Source organism: Pelodiscus sinensis, chromosome 13 (assembly GCF_052426305.1).
Source record: "Pelodiscus sinensis isolate ZL-2025 chromosome 13, ASM5242630v1, whole genome shotgun sequence".
NCBI lineage: Eukaryota > Metazoa > Chordata > Testudines > Trionychidae > Pelodiscus > Pelodiscus sinensis.
The window spans coordinates 166,019-180,297 of NC_143064.1; the positions used below are offsets into that span (position 1 = coordinate 166,019).

Consider the following 14,279-nt stretch of genomic DNA (forward strand, 5'->3'; position numbering starts at 1 on the left):
TTTACAGTCATGGGTCTTCAGTTGGTGGAGGCTCCCAGAAGTGGAGTAGTTGCAATCTCCCCTGTGCTACTGTGAAGGACCCAAACAGGGGCTCCTAACTGCTAGTTAATGTCAGGGTGAGTGATGGATTAATGCATGGGTCCAGACAACTTAAAAAAGGGTGTCTCAGCTTCAGCAGGAGCCATGAGGTGGAAGCTCAGAGCCCTAGCAGGCACTGTGTGGGCTAAAGCCCTGAGATCAGGTGCTCTGAGTCCCAGCAGAAGCCACGGACGCTGAAGCCTCAAGCCTGGGTACCCCACATCCCAACTGGAGTTACAGAGAGGAAGAGGCTGGAAGCATGGAGCTCAGTCAGGAGCTGGGGTGGGGGGAGCAAAAGCCCCAAGGGCAAGCATCTCCTCTGAATCCAGGAATGAGCTGAGTGAGGTGTAATCCCTGAGTTCCAGCTAGAGACCAGGCATCCTCCAGCCCCGGCAGGAGGTGCTAGGCGGGAACAGCATCAAGGGGGAAGAAGAGAGAAGGGTGAAGAGCCCAGGCTTTGAGTCTGAGCAAAGCCCATGAGCCCTGAGCTCTGGCAGGAACTGCAAGGGATGGAGGGGCCAGCAGCAGCAATCCTAGAACTCAGGTTTCCTGAATTCAAGCAGGAGCCACTGGGAGCAGGGGACAGACAAAAACCCCAGAGCTTGAGTGCCCAAAGCTCTGGCAGGAACCAGAGAGAAAGTGTGTGGAGGGGAAGCAAATCAGAGCTCAGGCTTCCTGAGTTACAGTGGAGGGAGGGAACAGGAGCCCTAAGTGCCCAGAGCCCCAGCAGGAACTGTAGAGCAAAGGGAAGCAGCGGCAGCAATCCCACCATCTGGAGTCTCAAACCCAGGCAAGCATCACTGGGGGAGTCCCAAGGGTTCCCAGCCCCTGCGGGGGAGGAGGTGGGTGGGCAGAGAGGAGCAGCAGCCTGGAGTCACAGCAGAAGCTGTGGAAGGCAGCAGCCCACAGTCTAGGGTCCCTGAGCCAGTTCAGGAGCCTGAAGCCCAGCTCTGAGGCTGCTGTGGGTTTGATCTCCCTCCAATAACAGATGAGCAGGGGAAGGATAAGTCCTGTCTCTCTCCAGACTGACTGATTCCTGGGAGATCATATTTCAAGGGGCAAGATTAATGTCACAGTGTGACATTTTATACAGCCATGAAATTGGTAAGGCCCTATTCCTTGGCTTTATTATTGTAAAAGCTACCACCTGGACAGTACAAGTGCAAGCTTCCCCATACAATGCCACTCTTCTGGCCCAAGTGTGATAAGGTAATTTCATTTCCATATATTCAGGGTGTCTAAGGAGACTAACTGTAATGAGAATCACTTGTGTTGTAATCTCCCTGTTTTTAAAAACACATTAAATACAGGAGCCAACAAATATCTGTCAGATGACAAATTTTGGTTGCTACTGATTCTAACATAGCAGCCTATTGGTATTTCACTTTTCTATCAGCAATTCTGATCAGGCTTGTCATCCTTACAACATCTGACCCACTGTTGTCATGATATATTCCTAGAAGGTGGCATAGAATATATTACTGGAAAACTAATAGCTCACTGATCATTATTTTTTGTACGCAATATATTATGCATGGGGGATTCTGTGCCACTGCACAATGCAGTGTTTTGCAGAAAGAACGGTTACTTACCTCGCAACTGTTGTTCTTCAAGATGTGTTGCTCATGTCCATTCCATGTGAGTGTGCATGCGCAGCGTGCACGTGTCGTCGGAAATTTTTCCCTTAGCAGTACCTGTTGGGCCAGCAGGGGAGCCCCCTACAGTGGCACCACTATACCAGCCAATATATACCCTTGCTGGCCCTCCACCCCTCGGTTCCTTCTTATTGGACCACTAGGAAGAAGGGGAGGCAGGCGGGATTTGGAATGGACACGAGCAACACATCTCGAAGAACAGCAGCTATGAGGTAAACATCCGTTCTTTCTTCTCTGAGTGATTGCTCGTGTCCACTCCATGTACATGACTCCAAAGGAGAAACCCCAGGAGGTGGTGTCAGAATTTTATCCTTCCACTGATTGGAGGACAGCCCTGCCCAAGGCAGCATTCTCTCTTGCCTGATGTACCAGTGCATAGCAATTGGCAAAGATGTGGACAGAGGACCACATGGTGGCTCTGCAGATGTTCGGGATCGAGACCTGAGCTACAAAGGCTGCAGAGAAGGCTTGAGTTCTGGTAGAGTGGAACCCCGCCCAGCCCGTAGCACTCGCTAATACAAGCCATGATCCAGGAGAAGATCCTTTGCGCAAAAACTGGCTGGCTTTTCGACCGCTCTGCAATGGCAACTAAGACCTGAGGCAACCTACAGACGGGCTTCGTTCTCTCTAAATAAAAGGCATCCTGACATCCCAAGTGTGCAATGCCTGTTCCTTACCCAATGTGCGTGGCTTGGGGTACAAAACTGTCAGGAAAACGTACTCCAACATATGGAAGTTAGACAGCACCTTCGGAAAGAAGGTGGGGTGGGGGTGCAATCTGACATTGTCCTTGAAGAAATCTGTATAAGGAGGGTCCGAGATAAGGGCCCTTAGCTCGGATACACACCTGGCCGACATGATAGCCACCGGAAAGGATACCTTATAGGACAGGTGCAGCAATGAGCACGTTGCCAGGGTACAAAGGGAGGTCCCATATGTTTAGACAGGACCAGGTTGAGGTCCCACTGGGGTACAGGTTGCTGAATGTGCAGGTAAAGCCTGTCCAGGCCCTTCAAAAATCTGTTCACCATTGCGTCTGCAAAGAGGGTCTTACCCCTAGCACTCGCATGGAAAGCGGAGATAGCCACTAGGTGAACCTTATCTGAGAAGGAGGCCACTCCCTGCTGCTTAAGATCCAGAAGGTAGTCCAGGACCAGTGGGACTGGGGCAACCATAGCGATATCACCCTCTGGATAGTTCAGACATAGAAGCGCTTCCACTTGGCCAGGTATGTAGCCCTAGAAGACGGTTTCCTACTCCCCAGCAGTACCTCTTGCGCCCAAGCCAAACACTGAAGCTCCACTGCTGTCAGCCACAGAGCTTCCATGCCATAAGGTGCAGGGACTGCACGTCTGAGTGGCGAAGCCTGCTGAAGTTCTGCGTGATCAGGTCGGAGACCAGCAGGAGAGCGACTGGCCTCTCGCACGACAGGTTCAGGAGGGTCGAGAACCAGTGCTGTCTGGGCCATGCAGACACAATAGCAAGCAGGGAAGCCCTGAATTTCTGCACCCACAGCAACATTTGGTGGACCAGCAGGAATGCATAGAGTAGACCCCCAGGATAGGAGATAAGTAACTCAACTCCCAGAGAGCCCCTCCCCAGCCCCATGAGAGAACAGAACCTTGAGCACTACCTGTTCTGACGGGTAGCGAACATGTCCCGAAGGGGAAACCCCCTCTAAGGGACCACTCATGGCCAGAGAAAGACCTGCTCAGCGAGTCCACCAAAGTGTTCTGGGACCCTGGGAGATAGGAGGCCAACAGGTGAATATCTGCCCAGATACAGAGATCTCACAGGTGAAGGGCCTTCCGACACAGATGAGAGCAGACCCTTGCCATATAATATATGAGACCGCCAACATATTGGTCAGATAGGATGAGAACTGACCTGCCCGAGTGGAGGGAGGAAGACAGCATGGCGAGGCAGACTGCCCGCAGCTCCCTGACATCGATGTGCAGGGAGAGGTAGTCCCGGGACCACATACCTTTTATCTGCATGTCTCCAAGGTGGGCCCCCAAACTGGTGTCTGATGCATCCATCATAAGCCGGAGGGTAAGTAGAGGCCTGGAGGACAGGACTCTAGTGCAGACCTCCTCCTCCCAGATCCACCAGACCAGGGAGCAAGACATTGGAGGGACCTGTCACCACTCTGTCCCATGGGTGAAAGGATGAGTTGTGGGTCCGCACAAGCCACATCTGCAGACGGAGCATGCAGAACCTGGAGTATTGGGTGACGTAGGTGAATGGCCCTGGCTATGGTTATCAGGAATGCCTCCATGTCCCGGATGGCGGACCTGTTTACCAGGAACCGGGACCTGGGGAGGGAAGCCTTGGTTGAGGTGGAGTCCAGATTGGCGCCCACAAACTCTATCACTAGAGTGGGTACCAAGGTTGATTTGGACACATTCAAGAGCAGTCCCAACTCCCAAAAGAGATCTTGAACCAAGGTGATGTGGATCTGCACTTGGTTCGCCGTGCACCCTCATAAAAGCCAGTCGTCCAGGTAGGATGCCTCATTTTCTCAGAGTGGTGGTGAACAGAATAGGAGCCCTTGCCCAAAACCCCAGAGGGAACCGCCTCTGTCCCCCCCAAGGCGAGGAGCTGAAGAACCTCCTCCTGAAAGAGAAACTCATGAGGGGTCCCTGAAGAGGACAGGGGAGGGGGATGGGAGGGAGGGGCAAAATGGAAGGGGATGATGTACCCCTTCCCACTGTTTCTAGGACCCAACAGTCAAAGATAATGGACTCCCAGGCCTGGTGCAAAGGGAATGGGCAGTCCCAGAAAGGGGGGGGGGGCATGAGGCTGGTAAGCTGTCCTCGGGCATACCCTCAAAATCCTTGACGGGGCCCCAAGGACTTACTGGGCAGGCCCTGACTTTGGTCATTGGCCGGCTGGGAACAGTGTCTGCCAGACCCAAACCAAATCCGAAGCAAAGGGGAGGAGGAGCACCCATGGGGACAACCATCTCGAAGAACTCCAGTTACTGCAGGGTGAGTAACCTTCCCTTCTTCTTCGAGGACCGTCCCCATGGATGCTCCACTTTTAGGTGACTACAGAGCAGTATCAGTGCTTGGAGATGGGACCTTTGAAAGGCTTGTTTTGGCTACTTAAAGTATTGAGCGGCCAAATCTAGTGTGAGTGTCTGCATACGATTGGATGGCATAGTGCTAAGTGAAAGTGTGAGTGGAAGCCCATTTGGCTACTCCGTGGGGATACCGCGGAGGAAGGCTGCGGAGGCAGCTATTGCCCTTATGGAATGGCCATGGACAGATGAAGGAGACTGTTTGCTGGATAGGGCGTGTGATGCCACGGGCAACATCGCACCCACGCTGGTATCGATTCCCCACCCAATGACTGTCAGACGTCCCTTCAAGTTCCGCAGGAGTCCCCTATTTATTAACAGACTGCTACATACTTCCGGGTCAATACATCTTGCCCTGTAAGATCAGCCCCACAGCACTAGCTGAATCCCTCCTGCTAACACAACACGCAGTAAAGGAAGGGGGACCTGGGCCCACCCTCACTCCAGGTCCCGACCCAGCGCCCTAAAGACAGGGAACTCTTCCCCGGCTTGGTTGGTGGGGTGTTACCCGTAAACGCACCAACCCTCAGGGATCCACTCAGCCCTACCCTGGGTCACTTCCTTCCCCCATGGTCCCTGTGGGTCGCTGTTCACCTATCTGTCCGACAGGTTACCTTTCCTCCCCCCTTCTTCCTCTGCCATTCTCCCTTTTATAGCCCTCTCCCCACACACCTTCCTCCCTGTGCCTGCGTCGGCCCCTCCCCCTGCATCCATCGTGGGGCGCCCTCTGACGTGGGAGCGTTCACACTACCCCGCAAGTGCCACCCACTCCCACGACCGCCGCATCCTGTATGTGCACCTCAGGTGGGGCACTCCCCTGCGGCCCCTCCCTGCTATGCGAGCAGGGGCCGTCCCCCTTCTGGGATGGCGTGGCGCTTGGTGCATGAGCCACAGGAGCAGCGCCACTGCTTCTTTTCTGCTGTGGCCCTTGCTGCGCTATCCCTGCCGTCCCCCTGCCGAGACTCTAGGTGTATCTGCCCCCTCACAGGGTGTAAGCCAGTCTTATACAGTCTGAGATCCACTTGGACAATCTCTGTTTAGAGATTGGTAGTTCCTGAGATCTCTCTGTGGAAGAGACAAACAAGCAAGGAATTTTGTGGAACGAGCATGTTCCTTGCAAATAAAAGGCCATGGCCCTGCATACATTGAGGGTATGAAGAGCCCTTTCTCTGTTGTCACTTTGAGGTCTGGGGAAGACAGGTAAGTAAACTGGTTCATTACAATGGAATGCGGCATGGTTTGGAGGACCATTTGTCCTTGTGGAAACAGCATAGGTCGGGCTGGTCATAAGCATGCCCAACTCTCCAACCCTTTGTGTGGAGGTTATAGCCACAAGGAAAGCCACCTTCATAGATAAGTGGAGAAGGAAGCATGTAGCTAGTGGTTCAAACCGTTTGCCCATTAGCGCCCTTAGTACAAGGTTAAGGTCCCATGCGGGGACTGGTTCTTTAGTTGGTGGAAATGTATTTTGCAGACCTGGTAGAAATCTCTTGCTTGATGGATGTGTGAAAATTGAATGATCCTGTAAGGGCAGGTGGAAGGCAGATATGGCTGCAAGGTAGACTCTGATGGAGCTGAGTGATAGATCTGAGTTGTGAAGGTGTAGTAAGTAGGTAAGTATGAGAGGGATTACAGTCTGAGTGGTGGTGCAGTGTGTAGTGGAGCACCAACTGGAGAAATGCTGCCACTTTTGAGTATAAGTTTTCCCCACTGCATGCCTGCAGCTGTTTGTGAGAATAATTTGAACTTTGGGAGGACGCTGGATCTCTGTCGTGATTAGCTAGCAAGGAGACACGTGAGCAGGTGAAGATACTCGATGGCAGGGTAGCGAATCTTCCTGTTCTGTTGCGTGAGCAGTGACGGAACAGGAGGGAAGCGATGTGGGGGAAGCCTGGCCACGTGTAGAAGGGCTGGATAACCACGTCTGTCTGGGCTACCGTGGCACTAGCAGTATCACTTTGGCTCTGTACTGTTTTATTTTGAGAATCACCCTCGGTACGAGAGGAAATGGTGGAAATGTGTAGGATAGAGATGCATCCTATCTGATGTTGAACGCATCCCTCAGAGAGCTGGGATCCAATCCTGCTTTGGAGCAACAGTGAGGGCACCATGAGTTTCTGTGTGTTGCAAAGAGATCCACCCTAGGGAACCCCCATCTGCAGAACAGATGATTGATGGCTGACTGCTGATCTCCCACTCGTGACTGAGGGAGAAGTTTCTGCTGAGATTGTCCGCTAACATGTTGTCTTTGCCTGGGATATATGTGGCTATGAGGTGAATGTGCCAAGGGATGCACCATTCCCATTTCTGTACTGCAGTGGTCTCCAACTTTAAGCACAAGATCACTTTTTGGATTTAAGTGCAATCCAGCATCTACCTCAGACCCAAATATCCTTGGCCCCACCTCCTTCGTGCCCCTTTTCTGAAGCTCTGCCTCTGTTCACTCCATCCTTCCTCTTTCCTCCCTCCCTTTCACCAGGCAGGGGCAGAGGGTTGAGACACAGGCTCTGGTCTTGGGCTAAGGCACCTGGAGTGTGAGAGGGGCTCCGAGCTGGGGCAGGGGTTGGGATGCAGGAGGGGATTCAGGGTACAGGCTCTGTAAGGGAGTTTGGGTTCCAGGGGCTCAGGGCTAGGACAGGGGCCTGGAGTGGAGGGGGTTCATAACTGGGGCAGAGGTTCAGAGCTGGCTCCAGCTGGACACTGCTTACCTCAGGTGGCTCCTCGGTGGTTGTGCAGTGGAGCTAAGGCAGGCTCACCCCTGCCCTGGCCCTGCACCACTCTCAAAAGCAGCCAGCAATCTCCCTCCGTCCCAAACCCTGTTGTGTCCCCCTACCCTCCATTCTGTGGAGACAGAATACAGGGTAGGAGGGGAGTACGCGGACATCAGTGCCCCTCCTCTCCCTTTCCTGTTCTCCATAGCAAGCAGGAGGCTCCTGTGAGTAGGACAGCTCCAAAGCAAAGAACAAGAGAAACACAGCAGTGGGGGATGCATACCGGACTGCATCCTTCCTGTATAGGCTCCCCCTATTCCAAAAGTGACCCCAGTTCCTAATAAATCTAAACCCCTCCTCCCTACACCATCGTCTCATCCAGGCATTGAGACTCTGAAGTTCTGCCTGCCTACCTGGCACTGCGCATGGAACTGGAAGCATTTCTGAGAATGCCACCATAGAGGTCCTGGATGTCAGTCTCTTTCCTAGTAGCCTAAATTTGGCCTCCAGGAGATCTCTCCCACGCATCCCTATGTCACTGGTATCTACATGCAACAACCACTGGCTCCTCCCCAGCACTACACATAAGTCTATCTAGATGCCTCGAGAGATCCACAACCTTCACACCAGGCAGGCAAGTCACTATACAGTTCTCCCAGTCATGACAAACCCAACTATCTACATTTCTAATGATTGAATCACCACTACTAACACCTGCCTCTTCCTAACAAATGGGATTCCCTCCTCTGGAGAGGTATCCTCAGTGCTAGAGGATAACATCCTTTGGAAGGAGGGTCTCGACTATGGGATGGTTTCCCATTGACTGATCTTTTCCCCCGAGCCTTTCATCCTCCTTAACAGTGCTGGGGCTGTCAGATTGGAGGTGGGACGGTACTACAGTGTCCCGGAAAGACTCATCAACATACCTCTCTGCCTCCCTTAGCTCCTCCAATTCAGCCACCCTGGCCTCCAAAGCCCGAACTCTGTCTCTGAGGGTCAGAAGCTCCTTGCACTGGGTGTACATACATGCTAGCTGCTCACAGGGCAGGTAATCATACATGTTACACTCAACCGCAATAACCATGATAGCCCCCACTCTGCTGCTGGGCTTCTGTCTGCATTTTCTCCTATGAATAAAATTTTCTCCTATGAATAAAATTTGATTATAGATGGGGGTTATTTAAATGTGTGGGATATAGTTTGAAGTTTTACATTTAAAGAAGGTCAGAAGTAACTGGCGTCCTCTAAGCGCCCCCTCTAAACTACCCTCTCAAAACTCCCTCCTGTTAGCAATAACCCTCGTCACAAGCTCCCTGGTCGCTTACTAGCAGGGTTTATAAAGCTCTGGCCTTCCTGATAGCTCCTCCCTCTGACTATGGCTTGACCAATGAGCAGAGAGTTTTAGATTTCAAATCCTAATTAAGGCACAGAGCCTATAATTGCCAGCCCGAGCACACGGCCTTTCAAAAGAAACACTATGAATCTGAGGAAGTGTCTGAGTGGTGGGTGTATTGCGACGTGGAAACAAGCATCCTGAAGGTTGAGGGTGGTCAGCCAATCTCCTTTCTTGAGGGCAGGTATGACTGTGGCGAGGGTCACCATTTTGTAGTGTTGATAACGTACGTACCGATTTAATCTCCTGAGATCTAGTATAGGTCTGCAACCCCCTGATTTCTTGGTTGTGAGGAAGTAGTGAGAATAAAAACCTCTTCTCCTGTGCTCAAAGGGCGCCTCTTCTATGGCTCCCAATTGCAGGAGACATTGTGCCTCTTGAATGAGCACATCTCATGTGAGAAGGGTCCCTGAAGTGGGATGGGGATGGTGGATAAAGGTGGGTGGTGGAAGTAAAATGGATTACGTAACTCGTGTTGATGATCTCGAGAACCCACTTGTCAGTCGTAATGGATCGCCAGGCAGGAGAGAATGCTGCTAGTCTGGAGCCAAATGTGGTATAAGGCTTGGATTGCCGCCCTGGATGTATGGGGGCTGTCCAACCCTCGACCAAGACTTCAAAATGACTGATGTGCTGGAGCTTGTTGTATGAAGGGTTGGTCTGATGATTGTCTTTGTCTGCGTTGTCTTGAACGCCATCTGTTGTCATATTGTCTAGTGTGATTGAAAGGCGTCGGTTTGTATTTATATGTAAATTGTCTATTTTGCTTTCTTCTATTGGCAGGACGATGGATGCATGCTCATCACCACTGCAGATGCCAGAGCTCTAGAAGCTGTATCTGCGGAATCAAGGGCAGACTGAAGTGCAGTTCTAGAGATCAGATAACCTTTCTTCATCAAAACTTTGTATTGCTCTCTTTTGTTGTCTGGTATACTTTCAATAAAAGTCAACAGTTGGTCAAAGATGTGGTGCATGTATTTGGAAAGAAGCACCACATAGTTGGCGATGTGGAGCTGGAGGCTGGTGGAGGAGTATGATCTCTTGCCCATGGCATCAAGCCTCTTCCATTCTTTGTCATATGGGGTTGATCGCATAGTCTGCTGTTTACCCCTTTGGTTCGCCACCTCTACCACTACAGAGTTTGGAGAGGGGTGAGTGAAGAGGAATTCTGCACCCTTTGGGGCGACATAGTATTTTTGATCAAGTCTCTGATGTAGGTGGAATTGTCACTGGAGTCCTTCCAGAGAAGCTTAGCTGGATCTATCAATGCCTCATTCATGGGTACCGAGACCCTAGTTTGTACTGAGGAGTGAAGAATATTAGTTAGCTTCTGCTGTGTGTCAGTAGGAGTGGAGAGGGATATTTCTAGTTTGTTGGTTACCCTCTTAAAAAGGTCCTGAAAGGCCTTGAAATCATACCCCAAACTCATGAGCGATGGGGGCATAAGTGTGTCTGCCAATGAGGATGGAGAAAAGTGTGTAGGTGGGGGGAGTGGGAGGGTTGCTCCACCCCTGTGGCATCCACGTCATCTTTGCCTTAGGAAAGTTCAGACCTATCTAATGAATGGAGGCTGGGAAGGCGAGGTCTGGCAGAAAAGTGGTATTGGTGTCCTGGTTGGGGACGGGGCTGCTGTCTGAATGGTGCCCACGGGTCCCAATACGGCAAATCTGGAGGCATGAGTGGCAGCACCCCCTGCTGTTGCCACTGTTGGAGCTGCACCAGTTTTGGTGAGGTGGTCTTGGACACTCGAGCTTGAGGTAAGTCTTCCTTCTCAGAGTCACTAAACTGTGCTGATACAGGCAGGAGTACCCAAAAAAGAGTTAACTGCCCCCCTTAATAGCGTAGAGGCAGCAGTATGAGATTTTGCGTTTGGCAGTTTCCTCATCGGGGATGTAGACCCCGAGGAAGTGTGAGACCTCTTCCTCACTGAGGGAGATTTTCCCTTGGGTTTTGAGCTTGCAGCTGAAAGTACCCTTTCACCAGTCTCTGCTGTTGGTGCACTATGCCTGAGAAGTGAGTTTGGAAGACAGTCTGAGGGAGATTTCAAGGCTTTCTCCATTTGTAAAATGTGAAATTGAAGCTGTCTGGCTTGCCATGTGCACTTAGTCAATTTCTTCCAATGCTGGCAGCGCTCTGTATCGTGATCTTGCCCCAGGAAGCAGATACACTGAGAGTGGCCATCTGCTACAGATATGGACAGACCACAGTCCAAACACCTTTTAAACCTAGGCAAGCTGGGCATGTCCTGAGTAGTATATGTGGAAACAAGGCAGCCGCTATCAAAGCAGAGCTGCGGGAAGCAGCGAAAGGCCACCTGATGGAAAAAACTCGTCATCTTTTTTTTTTCCCCAGGCTGAGTAACGCCAATAACAGAAATAGTTGAAAGGGACTAACCAAACAGAAGACTTTTCTTTCGAACTGTGCTGGGGGTATATTTGCTAATTTACAGTGCCAGGTAGGGGGAGGGAGGGGAAATTAGCCAGCCTTACCACCTCGGTTCCTGCGGGCATTCACCGCTCCAGACCAGCCTCCGGGCAGGGGAGCGCTCACTTCGTGGTTCCTGCGCAGGTGAGTAAAAACCCCCCCTGTATTCCCTGTGCACGAGTATAGCCCGTGGGGGAAGGGGGGGGGGTTTCGGGGTTTGTAAAAACAAATATAACCCGCATGTTATATTCGCTAAAATACGGTAAGTGTGCGAAGGCAACTGCTGAGCTGTGCCCAAAACCGGTGATGGTCAGAGAAGAACTGAGGAGCTGGCTGGCCACAGATGTGTATTATCGATTCCAGGCATCTTGGGCCTGAGCCTCATGCGTGTGGCCAGCCAGGGGGGCACTGCCACTACCAATCTCTGACTGGTGGGCACAGCAGTGCTGGCGCACCTAAAGATGGAGCACCCACAGGGACACTCCTCCAAGAAGGGACTGTGGTTACTCAGTGATATAAGAGCAGTGCTCACAAGAGCAGCCTAACCATTGCCAGTTTGGGGGTTGGAATCCTAGCAAGAGTTTTGAGGATGGATTTAAAGGTGGATAACAAAGGAGCTTTGCAGATATTCCTGGGGAGCATCTCCCAGGCAGAAGCAGAATTATGGACGAAAGCACCAAGGGACCCATTAGAAAATTTAACAAGTGGGCATCGGAAGCTGGCACCACAGGCTAACTGGAGGCAACCTTCAGTGACTCAGTTGGGAACAAGACATGACAGGGAGGGTGGGAATTGGCTAGAAAGTCTCAGAATATAAGTAGTTTATGCATGATCCAAAAGAGAAAGGGAAAACTGTGGAGAGGTTTAAAGACTGTAGAAACAGTGTCAAATCAACAGTCTTTGTAAATTATCTTTTACAGCAGCATTCTGAATTAATATGAGCAGGTCAAGACTGCATTTGTCAAGGAGGAAGAGGATGCTGCAGTAATCCAGACATGAGATGATGAGAGCATGGATGAAGTTTTAACTGTGAGGATGCATAGAAAAGGCTGCATCCTAGAGCTGTTGCAGAAAAAAATATGCTTTCCCCTTATTTAGTATACCCTCTTTCCCTTACCTGCAGAGTCACAGACTTTCTCTGAGAGCTCTATCCGAGCATAGCGTTGTACCTCTGGACTTTTTGTTTGTCCAGTCACACAGTATCCAGCTGTCTTCCGCATCTTTTTGTTCCAGATGATTTCCATTTTCTCTGGCAACTGAAACAAAATCAAGAAACAGTGAATTTTAACTACCCAGGGTTGCTGTGCAGGAATTTAAATTTGAGCCCTTTTGGAGGGGGCACATCTTGTGCCCAGGCTGCAGCCTGCAGCTTGACCTGTAAGCTTCTGTTGCAGCCTCTGTGCTGGAGGAGCTCATTCTCTCTCACAGCCCCCTGAAAGGAGCTCACTCTCTGCCCCTCCAATGTCCCCAGGAGGAGATCTCTTCACATGTGCGCCCATCCCTAGCTGTAGCTCCAGGACTGGAGGAGTTATGTGCCCTCAATGATTAACTGGATGAGGGGCTCCTCTGGCTTGGCTCATATCTTTCTCAGATACTTAAACTTTTTCCCTTGTGTGTGTAACATCAGAGCCCTTCATAACATACCTTGCTGGGAAACAACATCTTTGTTCATACCCTTTAGACAGATAGTGGAAAGTTAGATGTGAGAAATTCACTTTCTCTTCTCTACCGCTCCTTAGAGGCTGAAGAAGTTCATTATCTTTATAGTATGAAACAGCCACATAGTAGTAATGTTCTTCAGAGAAAATGACAGCAAGCCAAAAAAGCACTCTTCAAATTATATCCCTCAAGTAACAGTACAGAGAAAAGAAGAAAAATCTCAAATCTCTAGATATCAAGTCCTTATATGACTTCCTTGCCATAGTCACCTTGACAGTCTCTTCCTCAGGTATTCAGAGAGAGATGTCTCCCTCCTCTCTCTCACACAACAAAGTTATTAAGATCCCAGATCCAAGGTTGTAGCCCCTATTTGCTAAATCCGTTTTCTGAACCCACAATGAGGGCTGAAGCCTACCCCAGAAGATTCTCTAAGGAGGTATTAAATGTCCTTCACTGATGCTTAATGGGGGTGTTTCAAATGACTAACTACTTAATCTCTGATCCCTTGTTACTCCAAAATATCAGCAGAAAATAACCATCTTTTTCAGAATTCTAGTATTGCTGGTATGCTTAGTGCATGTCTTCACTGCACAGCTAACCTGAAGTCTTATCATGTTTAAAGTTCACACTCCACCAGCCACAGAAGAAAAACTTCTGATCTAGTTTTGAGGTGCTTTAAACACAGGTTAGTTTATACAGGTAGGGCTATAGGTTAAAATCTAGGCTTCCCTTTCACTTGCCCTGTACCCTGCCAATTCTGCAGCTAGGATGCACGCAAACATCACTAGTCCTGATGGTCCTGCAATATCCTTCCAACAGTTTCCTATAAAGGAAAGATTAGTTCTTAAAATTCACTTGAAAAGACTCTTAGAACATCTCAGTACAGAGAGGAAGTTACTTACCGTGTTCAATAACGATGGTTCTTCAAGATGTGTATCTCTGTGGTTGCTCCACTGGAGGTGTCAGTGAGTCCCTGTGCTGGTGATCAGAGATTTTCAGTAGCAGTGCTCAGTTGTACATGTGCAGTAGCTGTCTCATGGTGCAGCTGGCGCCTAATATAGTGTACATGCGATGCAACCCCCTCCATTCCTTCTCTGCCTTAGAGTTCAGTAGATCCAATCCGACAAGGAGGGGCAAGGGTGCGTAATGGAACACCCCACAGGGACACAAATCTCAAAGAACCATTGTTACTGCACAAGGTGTGTAACTGATGACTAATTCTAGTGGTGTTCCTTTGGGTGCTCCATTCCAGGTGACTATAGAACAAAGTCTCTGTA

General features: G+C 50.4%; 1 protein-coding gene across 6 annotated transcripts in view; it reads right to left on the reverse strand.

Annotated features, from left to right (window-relative positions):
- GCNA (germ cell nuclear acidic peptidase) overlaps positions 1 to 14,279 on the reverse strand; it is an 87,357-nt gene that overhangs the window by 16,787 nt on the left and 56,291 nt on the right. For all 6 annotated transcript variants that reach the window (XM_089781726.1, XM_089781725.1, XM_089781728.1 and 3 more), the window contains one exon: positions 12,461 to 12,599. In XM_089781726.1, coding sequence (XP_089637852.1) covers positions 12,461 to 12,599 — 139 coding nt within the window. The remainder of the gene's footprint in view (positions 1 to 12,460; positions 12,600 to 14,279) is intronic.